The sequence below is a fragment of the Thermobia domestica genome, chromosome 1 (assembly GCF_964235325.1).
Source record: "Thermobia domestica chromosome 1, izTheDome1.hap1.1, whole genome shotgun sequence".
Lineage (NCBI taxonomy): Eukaryota > Metazoa > Arthropoda > Insecta > Zygentoma > Lepismatidae > Thermobia > Thermobia domestica.
The window spans coordinates 28,004,972-28,022,531 of NC_137454.1; the positions used below are offsets into that span (position 1 = coordinate 28,004,972).

Consider the following 17,560-nt stretch of genomic DNA (forward strand, 5'->3'; position numbering starts at 1 on the left):
AATATATATGTGTTATCTTTGGAAAACATTAAAGAGAAATTAAAATTAAAGGATTTGATCACAATTTTGGGCTATAAACTATTTTATGTACTGCCGTCTTGATAGTGTCACATTGAACGGCTTTATGGTAGTATACTTAGGATCCACCATTCACTATAATAGCTGGCATGACTGTAGAACAGTATCAATTTTTAGAATTACAAAAAAAATCTCGATTTTTTCAAAAACTACGCATGAAGTTTTGCAATCATATCATTTTTTCAACTCAATGAGGTTTATCAATTCGTAAAGTCTCATCCTTGAGGATTTTCCTCCCGTTAAATGCTAAAAAATATGGTCGAATTGTGTGTTTTAATTGATGTACAGTTTGACTTACCATATGACTCGATTGAAATTCAACAGTCTATTGATCTGGTTAACTAGCCAATCAAACAGGCGCCCGTACAACCCTTTGGCCATGGCATCACGCGTCGTACAGGCCTCTTCGACGGTGTTATTCCGTGTAATTGTTTCTCCCCGAGTCACTACGCTGTTCGACGTAAGAGACTCCAACAGGTCACTAGATTCAATCCCAAGAAGTTTAGCCACTACATGGAATAGAAAGACAAACAGTGCATTATGACACAAGAAATATGTAATTGGTTCTGTTAAAATCCTATGTAAAGCAAGGTCAAAAGACTGAAAGTTCTTTTGCATTCGTAATAGTTATTTGTAAAAACCATGAATTTTGGAATTGCAAATTCTTGTTGTTTATTACTTGAAAACACTAATTACAGTTTATTTATTTTTCTATTTACTTCTTTGACTGATAGACAAACGGCAAATTAACTAAAGAGACAGCTCATTTATGGAAGAAAAGTGATTTCAATATATATACAAACACAAAATACTTCTATTCCCATGAATTTTCTACAAATGTTACTACAAAACTTCCAACCATAATTGCTAGAGTCAGTTTCTTTCCGAAATTGGAAAAGAATTACGGAAATCTTACACACTACCTCGTAACAGTTCGTTTGAAGTAGGAATTGTCACAGCTCCCTGGAAACTTACAAACTATTTCGTAATTGTGTGTGTTTGAAGTTTCTCGTCCGTTTGCAGCACTGACACTCCAAAAGACGTAGAGCTACATTTTAACAAGGGATGTTATGAATATGGTCTTCCATCATCAGGAATCGAAAATTAGCCTCCGACCACAAAAGTAGATTTGTAAATCACTTAGTCAGAAGAGAGTCCTCATTTAATGAATTATAGCGTATAGGGCATACAATTATTATAGACAATTTCTTCAGTTCATTTGATCTCTATGGCAAACTTGCAGAGAGGAGCATCCAGACTTATTCATTGGTAGATCCAAAATGAAGAAACACTTCCTTTCAATTTCCACTTCAATGTAATGGTATTGAAACAAGGAGACGCCTTCCAACGGGGTGAACTGACCGATATATGTTAAAAGGATAGACGTAGATGCCTTACAATGGGACGAACTGACCGATATATGTTAAAAGGATAGAAGTAGATACCCTCTAATGGGACGAACTGACCGATATATGTTAAAAGGATAGAAGTAGATGCCTTCCAATGGGATGAACTGACCGATATATGTTAAAAGGGTAGACGTAGATGCCTTCCAACGGGATGAACTGACCGATATATGTTAAAAGGATAGAAGTAGATGCCTTCCAACGGAATGAACTGACCGATATATGTTAAAAGGATAGAAATAGATGTCTTTCAACAGGATGAACTGACCGATATATGTTAAAAGGATAGAAGTAGATTCCTTCCACCAGAAGTAGATTCCTTCCAACGGAATGAACTGACCGATATATGTTAAAAGGATAGAAGTAGATGCCTTTCAACGGGATGAATTGACTGACATATGTTAAAAGGATATTAATAGATATCTTTCAACAGGATGAACTGACCGATATATGTTAAAAGAATAGAAGTAGATGTCTTTCGACAGGTTGAACTGACCGATATATGTTAAAAGGATACAAGTAGATGTCTTTCAACAGGATGAACTGAGCGATATGTTAAAAGGGTAGAATTAGATTCCTCCCATCAGAAGTAGATTCCTTCCAACGGAATGAACTGACCGATATATGTTAAAAGGATAGAAGTAGATGCCTTCCAACGGGATGAACTGACCGATATATATTAAAAGGATAGAAGTAGATTCCTTCCACCAGAAGTAATGAACTGACCGATATATGTTAAAAGGATAGAAGTAAATGCCTTTCAACGGGATGAATTGACCGATATATGTTAAAAGGATAGAAATAGATGTCTTTCAACAGGATGAACTGACCGATATATGTTAAAAGGATAGAAGTAGGTGCCTTTCAACAGGATGAACTGAGCGATATGTTAAAAGGGTAGAAGTAGATGGCTTTCAACGGGATGAACTGACCGATGTATGTTAAAAGGATAGAAGTAAACGCCTTCCAACGGGATGAACTGACCGATATATGTTAAAAGGATAACAGTGAAGGTTGTCCAACAGAAAACCGTAAAGCCTAACGTAATCTGACCATAACAAACATATAGTAGTTTAATAACCATGATGATCAAATGAATTGCGTCTACAGGATGAAACGAAAGATGAAACAGTGGATGGTAAAAAGCTCTTTTTACACTTCATATACACGATCATCTTAAACACCTTTGTAATTTCGCCATTGAAAGGCGGAAGAGTAGACACAGGGATTCCAAGGTTCTATGACGAACTCATAGAGCGCGGAAGTACTGATCAGTATGGTCCATTTCATTGGTCAAGTCCTAGCACATGAAAGAAACCGACGAGTACTTTTGCTTTCTAGAACAATCCTTTGAAACTGGAGAAGAAGGCATATTATCCAATTAATGCTACATGATATGTGTGCTTAAGCACAATATGATGGAAAGAATTGTCAGACCTCTCTGGAAGTAGGATATTGGACGCTCAGTGAGTACTTACATCATTAGTCATTAGGTCTCTGAATTTCCAGCTTCATAAAGATGTTTTCCATAAAATCCTTCTGTATTACCCTGTAGCTTTACTGTACAGTCCGCAGCAAAAAACCTGCAACATGAGCATGAAAGTTTATTGTGAAACGACGAAGTCTTTTGCTCCAAAATAAGTGTGCAGAGGAGGACGCCGAGGTTTCTCCTGGCGTGATTTGTGCCACTTAGACGTTATGTTGATTCCTTGGACTGTTAGGCGTGGTTTCAATAAACTTACATGCTCATGTTGCAGGTTTTTGCTGTGGACTGTACCAGCCCGCACCTACATCATTTACAAGAGTGTTTCATTAAAGCAAAACGTTATCGTTTGTTATCGTTTAATTAACATGATGAAACTGTTATATCATCCCATAACTGTTATATCTAGACGTATTTATGGACAAGTACGATGCTGAGATCTTTCATGGGTAAGTCGCGGCGAAGAGAGAAATTTCAAAAGTAGTGAGACTTTCAAGCATTTCCTCCAAAGTTTTCTCTATATTTTCCCGTAACTTCACTGTATCTATTCGATATTTATATAATTTAAAATATGTCGTTTACAAGCAAAACGAGATATAATCAGCATTATTTCTGTAATGTGGAACACGAATATTAACCTACAAAACTACATTTATTTTCGGATATGGTTTGATACATATTTATATAGTTAGTAAAAAAAAAAAGTAGGAAAGGATAAGTAAAAAATTAGTAAAAGAACAACGAATTTAAACCCCACCATATATTAATTGGACACACGAAAATAGTGCAGAATGAAATTCTGAGAAATAAAATAAATAAATAAATAAATAAAAAACTTTCATGTATGTTTCCCAGAGTTATTGACGAAGGCAACAGAATTTGCTGGAAGATTTAATGCAATAAAAGTCATTTTGGATGCAAGTTGTTATATTTTCCCTAATTAGAAAACTATAGTTCAGATCCCAACAAATAATATTCTTTCTCCTTACGGAAAGCTGTTATGGGTCTGAAATTACATTATTTTTCAGATTTTTAAAACAATTTTATAATCCAGAGATGAATTTTATAGATGAAATTCCAGTAAATTCCCCTTGATACTTCTGAGTAATACATAAACCAGATTAACAGATAAAATTTGAGGACCCGTTCAATTCCGAATAAAGTGACCGCTGACGCCTCTGAACATTTGTCTCCCTGGTGCAGTTATAGTGGAAAGTACACCAGCTGAAGCAAAAATAAGCGAAATTACAAAACAAGCTAGTCATTGTGTAAGAATGAAATTGTGTACCTTGTATGCATATTATATAACACTGTAAAATATAGACCCTATTTTCAGCCTTGTATGAGAGCCTCACAGTTACTAATCAAAAGCTTACTTTCACTAGGTGTTTTAAACTAGGAAACTAGGTGTTAATGGAAACTAGGTGTTTTAAAGTAAGATATACTTGAACTAACCTCTATGGAGTGGAGCCAAATCTATGACTCTACTTTTGTCTGTGTTATCCTGAGCTACAACTTCTCCAAACTCGAGATCTCCAAGGTGGAGTATGGCCGCAAGAACTCTATATACAGTATCCACTTCCTCATCTTGGAAACCAAGCAGTTTGAAGCCCGATTTCACTTGCTGGAACCGAGAAATGTTCAGCTACAAGGAAGAAAAAGAAAAGAACATTAATGGGATTTTCCATCAGTTATTGGTTTGATTTCTTTACATTGAATTATTTTCGTATTCTTACAAATAAATATCTCAGACGAAGCAGACCATAATACTTTAGGAAGAAATTTGAAGATGATATTTCGTTTAAAAAGATATCCATGCAACCTCTACGAATCAATTAACATCATATAATTCTCTTTTTACGTGTGTAAGTGTAAAATCGTGCAAGCCAAATTCTTATTTAACAAAAGAGAATTAGACCTCTGAAGAGCCTTTGAAAGATTTAAAAATATATAGATAAAGTAGCAAAAAAATGAATTACCTGTTTCACATTATGATCCCTGCTGTCATCCCCAAGGTAACGATGCCTAGCTCGTAGGATTGGATCCAAGTGAAACTCAGCTAAACGTTGCTCGGATTCTAACCCATCGTAAACATAGTAAAAGATATGAAAATTGCGTTCCCCTCTGTAAAATAATAATAATAATAATAATAATAATAATAATAATAATAATAATAATAATAATAATAATAATAATAATAATAATAATAATAATAATAATAATAATAATAATAAATAAAATAAAATAAAAAATAAATAAATAAAAATAAATAAAATAAAATAAAATACAAATAAAATAAGACAGAACTTAGTTCACCAACGAAATATATGCATAAATTCTACTAAACCTATTTTCCTCATACTGTGCGGTCATTATAATGTTAGTATACGTGTAGTGTACAGCCTTGTTTCAAAAAGAACTAACTATCCAACTCTCTTTTTTTAAAAAAAAAGTCATATTCTCGTAATCGTAAGAAAGAAATTTTAATTCTTTGGCTTGAAATAAAAATCTTAATTGGCAAATGAAGCATCTCATAATTTTGTTTTACTTCCACCTGTAACCAAGAAAATAAGGTTTCAGAGAAGAGTGTACACTGTAGTCACTTATAAAATTAAACACACTGTCAAGTTCTTTTATTTACCAGTGTATCTGCTATTATTAAAACGTTTCAATTATCTTTAATGTATTTAATTTACTTCAACTCTCTTTGAGAACGACCATTATTTTATACGCCAGATTTGTCTATTATTATAATTGGTAAAAACGTTTTAACTCTTAGTACACTTTAACTCCCTTTGCGGGTGACACAGTTCTTTAATTTGCCAGGTTTGTCTGGTTGTTCTTCTCCGTAAGATCAATATTAAAAGACCAAATTATATCCACGAAGAAATTAAATGTCGACTGAAAACAGGAAATTCGTGTTATTGCTCAGTTCAAAATCTTTTGTCGTCGCGAATTCTGTCGAGGAATTTGAAGCTTAAAATATATAAACCGATAATCATGCCTGTTGTGCTGTATGATTGCGAAATATAGTCGCTTACTTTGACGAAAGAACGCAGACTAAAAATATTTGAGAATAAAATCCTGAGACTACCCAAGAGCAACGGGAATGGGGAATAGCGGAAACTTCATAACGAGGAACTACACAACGTATACCGTTTACCAAACATTGTTAGAATCATTAAGTCTAGGAGCCTCAGATGGGAGGCCATGCAGCCAGAATGGAAGAGAGGAACGCTTTTAAAGTTTTAACTGGAAATCCAATCGGAAAACGGCCATTAGGAAGACATAGGCAGATGGGAGGACAATATGAGAGGTCCGACCTGGTGGACCCTGTGGATACACTCCTGTTATTATATTGTTAACATATGCTCATCCTCTAATTTTAAATATTTAGTTGGATATCACTATCCGAAGCTGGATCGAAACCATTTTTTCATGCTGGATGTAGAACTCACTTACATCATTGGTCCCGTAATTTACTTTTAGCTCCAGACCCCCAAATTGCCGGGATGCTAATCGTTAACACACACATATTTTTCTGTAACTTTGCATACAAACATTCACAGTAACATTTCAGATACAAGTAAATTTAAAATGTTATTTTAATTCAAGAATTAGTATCTGTCTCATTACAAAAGCGAAAGTGATGATGCATTATATACGAGGGAATGGCCAATCCAGCACGCTGTTGAAGTAGTTTCGTTGGGACATCATCGACCACCTTCCCTACAGCCCAGACCTCGCTCCAAGTGACTTTCACTTGTTTCCGCAATTGAAGGAGCATCTAGAAAGCCGTCGCTTCGCATTAGACGAGGAGGTGAAAACTTCGTGACAACGTGGTTGAACATGCAAGGACAGGATTTTTATCATGAGGGAATCTTCAAACTCATTCCACGATGCGATAAGTGCCTCAACAGATGTGGAGACTATGTCGAAAAAATGAACTAAGGTATGTATTGTCTGTTGGCTATATTGGTTGTATGAAATAATATACACATCTTTCATTGTAGGCTTTGTTTTGTAACTTTATTTTCTGATCAGCCCTCGTATGCTGCTAATTTCCGATAATGTAAACCGCATTAAGAAAGTGTTATATTTATTAGTGACTTATTTATTTATTTATTTACTCATAATTTGTGCATGAGGGACAGTTACGACAGCAAAAATGTGAAGGAAAAAAATCCATGTACTCTGCCTGCTTCTTACGCTTCAATACCTTACTTGCTTCTGGATGGTGACGTCACACAAAGCAAGGAGTGAAGCGTCTGCGCTTATAGTCCAACCTTTGTCTCTAGTAATCTTGCAATTACCAGCTCTCGTAATATTTCTTTATTAGGATCACACTAATGGGTCTTATAAAGTTTTTAGTGTTAGTGCATACGGCAGTCCGTTACTCCACACGATAATTCGAAAATCGTTGAGTTCCATGTTCCACGGCTATGCCGGTTAGACTAAAGGAGACGGTGATGATGAGTAATGAATGAAATGGTGGAATGAAGAAAGTGGGAGGAAACGGGAGAACCCCGAGAAAACTCACGTACACGGTGTTAGTCCACCACAAAGTTCACTTGGCGGGGGCTGGGATCGAACCTGGGACCCCAAGCATCAGAGGTGAGCGCTCTACCACTGAGCCACCGCGGCCCCACGATAATTCGAATGAAAACGAATTTTTGAATTCGGCGTTTTTTTTAATAGACAGCTAAAGTGATCATCTCGACCGAGTTCGTTAATGGAGTAAATCTGTTAAACATCTTTACGGGTAACGGTGGCTATCAATAGCTCATTCACTCATAAATGTATGTTTCGCGTAATGATAATATGCAACCCTCAAAACATTAAAGAGATTACGGGTTGCATAAATATCTAGGCGAAAACTATATAGATGTTCTTCATCCTTATTGTAAATGCAAGCCCATTCCTTACTGTAAACGCAGGTTTCGCGTGATTCTCTTGACTGCCCTTAGTAGAGTTCTATCTTCTATGCTACAGGAAAATTAACTTACAAATTTAATTTCGTTTCAACATAATATATACTTACTGAGCCTGATAGACTACCCGCGACTGCTCAAGAAGATATACAGCTATTCTGGCCCCAGTTACTTTCCCACTTCGACTCATCATTAAGTCTAAGTACTTCCCAAAGCGAGACGAATTATCATTAATTCCTGTCCTTGCATTACCAAATGCTTCCATTATAGGGTTCACTTGCAGAATACGTTCTTCCAGATTCCTGTTTGGCGCCTGCAAAGAAAAGACAAGTATTATAATGAGTGTGGAATCATAGTATATTCAAGATCTTATACATGTCTTACATCAAATTACATTTGACATGGTTTTCTTTTTCTTCTTCTTCTTCGAGTATAATACTTTTCATTTGAAAATATACGTACTGTATATGTTACGCCTAAACCATGTTGTCAACAAATATTATATTAGCTATGTTCAAATGTCATTTTCAAGGTTTTATCATTATTATCCCAGTTTAAAACCAGTTCACGCAATATGAGGAAAGTAGTTCTATACGAGGATAGTTTCTAAAATTTTATGCTCGTGGCTAGATGATTAGGATTCTCGCTTTTAGTGCTCAAGATCCAGAGTCAATACCCAGTGAGAGTACATTTTCGAACATTACATTAAACTGTAACTCCACGTATCATATAGTCTCGAACTCGATGTTAGAACTTAGAAACGGACATCAGATTCTAAACACAGACTTTACGTGCCTGTTCTACAGCTTATTTATATTCAGACTTTACCTTTTTGAACCTCGATTCAACTATTCTTTGAAAAAGCATCTGGTCCCACGTCTTTGATCTTTTCCTTGCTGAAACAATTGGTACTTGAGTTTGAAACTCTTAGAAGCGAGAAAAGACCAATGGAAAGAGATATTTGGTATATCTAGCTAGAAGTATGTCATTTTACGCAGAAATGAGTAAGATGCGCTAAATAATTTGGTAAACCAAATTATAAGACATTCACATCTAGTTTTGTCCCAACCATGTTCTGTTTTGGAGAGGCCAAAAAGTAATTTACGGTTGGCACCATCCGTTCTAGCCCTTCCCTGGCTACAGGCTAAATTTAAATATCCAGTAAAATACGTTTGGAATTGGATTAGTAGCTTTGAAGTACAGCCAACATTCGATTTGCTATTTGGAGTGAATGAAGTAAGTAAGAAAAAATAGAGGCAAAATGTATTTGGCGGGAACTGGATGTAATCTTGAACCACGATTTTAAAATAACAGTAGTACAGTGTGAAGTGGAGGCGTATAAATTGAAAACAAAAACAAAACCTGAAAAACACGCTACTATCGAAGTTTCAACTACAAAGCTGTCTGTGAACTACATTGTTCAAATGAATGATCACTTCTGGATTAACTGGCATAAAAATAATTATTGACAAGAAATTAAACCGTACTCACAGTTACGAAGACTTAACATAATGTGACACTAATTAGAAATAAGTGCTAATTAGAAAATGCACTTGAGAAAGCATAATTTTTACATGCTAATTTAAAATCCACGAAATTGCATGTATGCATGTATCTTTTTTATGGATTATGCAAGGACAAGTACACGCAGTGTTTCATTAGCACACGCTCAGATTTTCCGACTGACTTGTCTCCAGCAAGGTCATTCACTGTGTCCGCGTGAACGTAAGGGAATGTATAATTCACGTTTTTTCTGTTTCAAAATACCAGTTCAAAACCGATGACGTGAATTTATCACTTACACAAAAATTGAGGCTGGATTTACAACAATTTTTTTATATTGTACGTCATGAACGTTATCAGAGATTTCCACAACGGAAAGTCAAGATAAAAGAGCCCGTGTTTCACCATAAATTATGACGTATATTCCACATTGTCACCAGTTCTTAAATACGAGGGACGTTTTTAAAGTAAGGTCCCTTTAACAATATTTAAATAAAGCGCGAGCGTTCGAACCTGTAATTTTTCGCATGTGCGTTATGTCCTGGTGCCCTTTGAGTATAAATAGACGCCATTTGGAATAGCGCTGGCAGCGTGTCAGTTTTGTGGTGTGTGATGGTGTTCAATAAGAACTCGCCGCCTGTAAAATAAGATCTGTAATCGATTGCAAGAACTGTGACACCGGCAGAAATTCATCGCCAAATCTGTGAGGTATATAGTCCAAACGCCATGAGCGACAGCAAAGTTCGCAAGTGGGTGAGACTGCTAAGAAAGGGCGAAAGAATGTGCAAGATGAACTACGATCGGGCTCGCCCTCTTAATCACTAACGATCATATGCTATGGTAGAGATCAAGTTTCGTGAAAACAGATGATTCGCTATTTCCATGCTGTCCATGCAAGATTCACGTTACGTTCTCTGCAAGATTGTGTCGGATGAATTGCGGTACTCATGCGGAAAACTTTTATGTGGAATTCTATACAAAGTGTTTCCTGGATCTTAGTAAAGATTAGTGTGATTCTCTTATTTTTTGACTTGCTGTTCACTTACCTGACCCAGAAAGACTAGTTGCTTGAGAAGTAAATTGGCACTTTCGGTCTTCCCAGCACCACTTTCCCCGCTGATTACTATGGCCTGACTTTGGTGCTGATGAAGAAGAGCTTGATACGCTGCATCAGCAACAGCAAAGATATGTGGAGGGTTGTCCGAGCGAGCTTTTGCACGGTACTTCCTCTGCTCCTAAGGAACAAAAAGAATTGTATATAAAAAAAAATTCAAAGACAGTTGAATTTAAACAAAGTGAACAATAAAAAACACTGATGATAATCATACGCATGGACGTGAACTTTTAAGTTTCTCAATAAGTGCTCAGGCTACGGCCTTTTTTTTTTAAAAGATCCAATAGACCAATGGTTCTCAAATTCTTCCTGAGAGGCGAGAAAGACTATCGAAAGCTGCTTAAAAAAAAAGAAAAAAAAAGTGAACCGTGAAATTTTTAACTTGCAAAGAAAAAAATAAAAAAAGATCCTAAACTTTGTATTATACAAAATTCTTAAACATTAAGATTTTGTTTGTGAATTTCAAACGTGTTTAGCAATAATGGCCAAAATAAGGAGATACAAAATTACTAAAATAATAATGATTATAGTCAAACTTTTAGAATATTTTAGGATAATTTGAGTGAAAATAGAAAACAATTCAACTGTCTTGTAATTTACGTAAAGTGTTTTACATTTTTAAAAACATACATTAACAATATCAAATACCAAGTTCTTTAAAGAAATAATTATACAAAATTACACCCACGGATTATTATTTTCACTGCAATGTTATATCACTCGATCCCCGATATCCCGTAAACCTGAAGAGTCTAAAATAGGTTTTGATAAATGATTACTTAACACATATGCAACCCTATCTAAAATTAACCTGGGATCACATGCACTATAGTTTCTTTTTATTATTCATCGCATGAAAGTGTAATTTCGAAGTTAATTCCAACGCAAAGATTCAATGGGTGCTCAGACCTTTGAGCTCTGGAGCGCCCACGCAGTCGATCACACGTAACGATCCAGTAGTACGATCACACGCATCACTTTTTCTTGAACGAGGAAATCAACTTACTTATTGCACTTATAACATATCTTCAGTTCAATATTGTTTTGGTTAGAAAAGTAATAGCTAATTTCCCCCCACCAATTTCTCAATTACATCTCTACTTAAACAATATAATAAGATCATTTAGTAATTCTAATCCATATATTTTTTCAGCACTTCACAAATACAAATATGTTCCCTCTTGACAAATTTATTAGATCTATCATTTGCGGTGTATTTCAAAGAAAACTCGTTCCCCCTTTTCGAACTGCGATGATTACGAATATTACATGCTTCTATTTCTTATTCCCATATTGTTTCAGTGCTAATTCTTAAGAAGCCCGATCACGGCGAAATTGAAATGAAATGAAATCTTTAAGTTTTACGTCCCACGATTAGGCTAAAGGAGATGGTGATAATGAGAAATGAGTGAAATGGTCGAATGAAGAAAGTGGGAGGAAACGGGAGAACCCCGAGAAAACCCACGAGCACGATGTTTGTCCACCACAAAGTCCACCCACGGCGCGAGCTGGGATCGAACCAGGGACCCCAAGCGCCGGATATGAACGCTCTACCACTGAGCCACCGCGCCCCTTCCCCCACGGCGAAATTAAAATACTGCTAATTTTACAGTAATTATGTGATATCTTCAAATAGATAAAAGATAAGAGAAGATTGAAACAAGAGCTCGCTAGACTTTTTTACATGAGATACCATTATCACGACTCACTTATCTGCTTTCGATTTCCAACCATTTAGGAAATCGGCATTTATTTTTAAGTTTCTAAATGGCTGCAAACGGAAAGCTACTAGGTGACTCGTGATAAAGGTACCTCATGCAAAATAATATTGCCTAGGGCGATCTTGTTCCACATTTCGATTATCTTTTATCTATTGGAAGATATCATATAATTACTGTAAAATTAGCGGTATTTTAATTTCGCAGTGATTAGGCCTCTTAAAAGTATGTTTTCTTGTTACAGTCCAGAAAAATCAATAACTATGAAAGGGAGAGAGTTCGTAGGATAGTAAGATAAAAAAAAGTAGGATAAATTCAAGGATTGAGTTTTCCTTGATATAATAACGCAGATGAATCCGTATTTTCTGGCGTATAAGACTCATCTCATTTTCTGAATTCAATTTCGAGAAAAAAAAAATATTTTTACTGCGTATAAAGATTTTTTTTTTTTTAAAAAATACAGTTATATTTTTAGGGAAATGGAGTTACCAATATTTAATTAAATATAGGATCGCACGTGCGTCTGAGAATGTGAATAGCGCATGCGCATCCGAAGAAAAGTGTATACACTGAAACTGTAAATAAAAGGATTGTATCCGAACTGCATCTACTGAGTCCGTAAACTGTTCGTAATTAAAATGCTGTTATACATCATAAGGAAGCAAATAAGATATCAAACAACATAGAATAATCGACGAAAGTTATTGATTTTTTTTTTATCTCTGTATTGGTGTATAAAACGCAATTCACTTTTTGGACTTCTCCTTAAAGAAAAAAAAATACTGCGCCTTTTTTTATAAAGAAAAAAATAAGACGACAAAACAACAACAACAACAATAATAATAATAATAATAATAATAATAATAATAATAATAATAATAATAATAATAATAATAATAATCGTCATCATCATTATCGGCATTCTACCATTATTGGCAGGTAGCTGAGAAGCCTCGTCCATTAACTGTAGTCTTCTTCGCCCCCTCTCTTTCCTGCCACTATACCCTCTAGCACGTCCCTCATGATACAGTTCCTTCTTAGCCAATGTCCCAACCAGTTTCTCTTCTTGATGATATTTAATATTGTTCTTCACCCTCCCCGCGCCATTTCTAACATCCTTTCATTCGTTTTCCGTTCGACCCAGAAAATTTTCTCCATTCCTCACCACACCCACATTTCGAAAGCTTCCAGCCATTTTTCCTCATTTTTGCGTAATGTCCATGTTTTCCGACCTATACAGTACAATACTTCACACGAGGCATTCTATGAGTCTTTTTCTTAAACTCTTTATTCAAGGTCCCACAAAACAGTATTTTCTTCTTCCTAGAGGCCTCTTTCGCCATTCCTATCCCTGCTTTTATTTTACTTTCACATTTCATATCACTACTAATAATAGACCTACATAAATACAATAATTCATAACAAATCTGTGTTCAAGAGGAAAATATATAGATGGGCACTGAAAGTTAAAAAAAAAATGTTTTCACTAAATGAACTCCGAAATATATGTATATTCATTCATTCACAATTATATAAAAGAAGAGAGAATACAATTAAAAGTATTAAAGATCCCTGTTTACTGTTTAAGAAATGCTACTGACCTAAGTTGGTCAGTATTTTCTAGCATATCTCTACAACTGAGTCTTCTAAGTTACTCCTTAATACATTGCAGATTGCAGTAACAGTTTGACGATAAGGAAATGCTAAAAATCACTATTTTACGATTGGCAAATTTTCATGTGAAATAAGTGGCAGAGAGCTCTCTTGCTAGTTCCAAGCTTAAATCCTTACAGCTCCATCTGGTGTTATGATCAACAAACATAGTCTGCAAGCTAATTCAGTCAATATTCTTGTTGATTATAGTGTTTATGAAGGAGTCTGGACTTCTTTTATTCTTTCATAAACTTCATTCAGAGTTTTTATATTTACAGGTACAGACTCAGGTCCCAGACAACTATCTCACTAAATAATGTAATTAATAATTGTTTTGTAGTGTTGTAATTTAAATGTAAGAATTGATGGAAATGAAGGGTGACGATGAAAGATGGTGGATGAATCTTGGTCATCGAGTTTGAACTTCAGAACTCTATTTCCATTACATCTCTTCTCGTAAATACTTATGTGACCCATTCTCCTTTTATATCATTTGAATCTTCTACATGAATAATGTTTATGTAGGTAATTGTATGTAGTCATCCTTACAACAATGTTGATTAAATGAGTTGTCTAGGGTTCCAAAATAATACTTTTTATTCTAATTACAGTTAAAAGGCACAAGAAAAATTAGTAGTATGGCCTAACTGCATCATATTTTATCATTAAGTATTTAATTTCTTCTCTTGGCACTACTGCAAATTTCTATATATTTAATGATATTTGGCTTCAAATTAAATTAATATTAATTGCGCTTCTTACCTCAATTGTATAAAGTCCTAAATTTGTGAAAGGGTTAACAGCAACCAAAATATCTCCAATGTACGTATATATTTGATTGGATTCGAAACGCTTCCGCAGTTGTTCCACAATAATTTCCTTGAAAAAGAAATAGAATCAAAATTACTAAATCAACAGAAACACTAACGATATGAGAATAATAACGTGCTAACCTATTTTATGGCGGCATACTTACATTCTTGAAATATGAACTTCTCTTAGAAAGAAATGAACTCTTACTGCCTTACATACAGTATTTCTTAAGGGAGGAATTGCATTAATGGGTGCAGATTCACTTTAGGAGGGCTGAGTATAAAACACAAACTTAAAATGATAGACCAACTTGTGCTAGGTGGTCACTAAAAAGCACGAATACAATATAACCGAGTCAGGGCAGGAGCGAAGAAACGGGGTCGCCCGGTGACGAGGGGGTGCGTCCGTAGGAAGCAGGAGTGTCAGCGACAATAAGTAAACGCGTAAACTACAAATGACAACATAGGTAACGCATCTTCTACTGGAATTTTCACCAAGCATTTCTTCTTTTCTCTGTACCTTTCCACTATCAATTTCTTTCTTTTATTCCACGTCTTATTTTACCCTATACCATGCTAAGCCATTAACTGATTCGTTTCTATTTGTTAATATCACAAGCTCGTCGCACTTGCTGATATATTAGACCACATTTCAGTAACTCACACTCTTGCGAATATTTAATTACGTTCTTTTCTTGTGTCCTAGGAATATGAGAAATCGAAGATGAGGAATTCCTTGAAATTCGTATTATATGATCTCTTACCTTTATTTATTTATTTATTTATTTATTTATTTATTTATTTATTTATTATTTCGCTGATTACTAATATTACTTCTCTGTATTTTGCTACAAAGCGTATTTATTGTAACCTTTATTTTATCGTTAGATATATATTGAACACAGTTTCGTTTTGATATTATAGGTGTTAATTGTTGTTGCAGGTATAAAAACGCCACCATGCAAAGAGTTATCGATTCATTTATACTTTAATGAATATTATGGAATTATTACGGGATGATAAATTAATTTCTGTCGTATAAGCACGCAATAACAAATGTTTGTTTGAGTGTCATATTAATTATTGGGAAATATATGTAAATATATTGCATTCTTATAGTAATTTTACTAGAATGGAAACTAAAACTTATTTAAATATTAGTCTAAATAAATTTACAATTGTGTTTTGATTTTAAAAGTTATGAATTTTTAAAGCTCAGTATTGAGAAAGTTAGCTTTATGTTCGCTTTCAGCAAAGAAAGCATTAATGCTGTGTCCAACACTCGGAATGCGATGGGATTTCCTTATATAATAACATGGCATATTTCTTTCCAAAATATTATGAAAACTATTTATTTTATACATTTCAAAATTCGTCCAAATTTGCCTTCAATGGAACATGAAGTATTAATATTGCATGTTCACTTTTAGTTTTTCTTGCTAGGGTAATATTAAAGCGCGCTAATTAATTTTCTTCCATTTAAAGCTGTTTATTTTATAGTCTTTATGTTGCAACAACGCAGAACAGCAGATAGGAGGCTAAGCAGGTAGTTTCTTTCATTCTCTGCCCCCCGCTAGGTCACGTGCGTGAACTTTGGGTTGTCCCCGCAGACGAAGATACCAATGGAATGCAGATTGACAAGCAGATAAGAACAAAGTCAGTTTTCTCTTTCTTCATAGATCATAAAGATTTCATTGATTCTGCGTAAACATCTCGGCGAATCGTTACCTGTAGAGGCATATTGGAACTAACGACGTACGAAAGTTTCAGAAAAGCTCCAAGTTGCTTTCAAGTGAGGGAAGTGTTCATCTTATAAAATAGTTTTGAACTGTATAGTGGAACTGAATAGCAAACTCGCTTCAACTCGGGTCTCCCTCAACAAGACGCATACACTATGCACATAGAACCAAGGGGCTCTATGGAGCTTGAAACCGGAAGAGTGAAATTGTTTTACCATTCCCTGTTTCGGTAGAGAGATACAAGTGAAGATGGAAGTTTTCTTCAGATGCTCAATGATTTTCGTAAACTGTCGTTATCTATTACCAATTTAGTTTTATGGCGATCAATGTTAAAACCGAAAACGGTTGATTTCTTTCACTTCTGGTTTGAATGCAAGGTTAACGGAAGAAAGATAACCTATTCTTGAGACGCTGTGTGCATTCCCGAAAATAGATAAGTAATCACTAAAATTTAATATTGTCTATGTAACAGAAAATAACATTTTCCTGGAGTTACAGAATGTGATAATTCATTCGCTTCAAACAATATAAATATTGATGCATTCATTCATTACAAGCTTCAAAATAACATGAAAAATACTACATTGTTTGCATGTAAAACTATTATATTGTTTTCATGTAAAACCAAAGTTAGAGTGGTTGTATTCCTGGAATCCTGATAACAAATCTAAATAATACGGTTAAGAAAAGATAATATTAAACTTTTAGTGAATAATTATATATCTCTAGTGAATAATTAAATATTTCTAGTGAATAATTAAATATCTCTAGTGAATAATTAAATATTTCTAGTGAATAATTAAATATCTAGTGAACAATTATATATCTTTAGTGAATAATGAAATATCTCTAGTGAATAATTAAATATCTCTAGTGAATAATTAAATATCTCTAGTGAATAATTAAATATCTAGTGAACAATTATATATCTTTAGTGAATAATGAAATATCTCTAGTGAATAATTAAATATCTCTAGTGAATAATTAAATATCTCTAGTGAATAATTAAATATTTCTAGTGAATAATTAAATATCTAGTGAACAATTATATATCTTTAGTGAATAATTAATTATCTTGTGAACAATTATACATCTCTAGTGAATAATTATGTATCTCAGGTGA

General features: G+C 34.5%; 1 protein-coding gene across 7 annotated transcripts in view; it reads right to left on the reverse strand.

The window, feature by feature from the left end:
• Positions 1-17,560, reverse strand: part of LOC145683980 (myosin-IIIb-like) — a 569,781-nt gene that overhangs the window by 61,183 nt on the left and 491,038 nt on the right. For all 7 annotated transcript variants that reach the window (XR_014131222.1, XM_081755734.1, XM_081755762.1 and 4 more), the window contains 6 exons: positions 14,649-14,765; positions 10,448-10,636; positions 8,009-8,211; positions 4,947-5,091; positions 4,423-4,612; positions 377-587 (listed from right to left, as the gene is read on the reverse strand). Coding sequence is in view for 6 of the 7 variants with exons in the window: in XM_081755734.1 (XP_081611860.1) it covers positions 377-587; positions 4,423-4,612; positions 4,947-5,091; positions 8,009-8,211; positions 10,448-10,636; positions 14,649-14,765 (1,055 nt within the window). In the remaining variant the exon portion in view is untranslated. The remainder of the gene's footprint in view (positions 1-376; positions 588-4,422; positions 4,613-4,946; positions 5,092-8,008; positions 8,212-10,447; positions 10,637-14,648; positions 14,766-17,560) is intronic.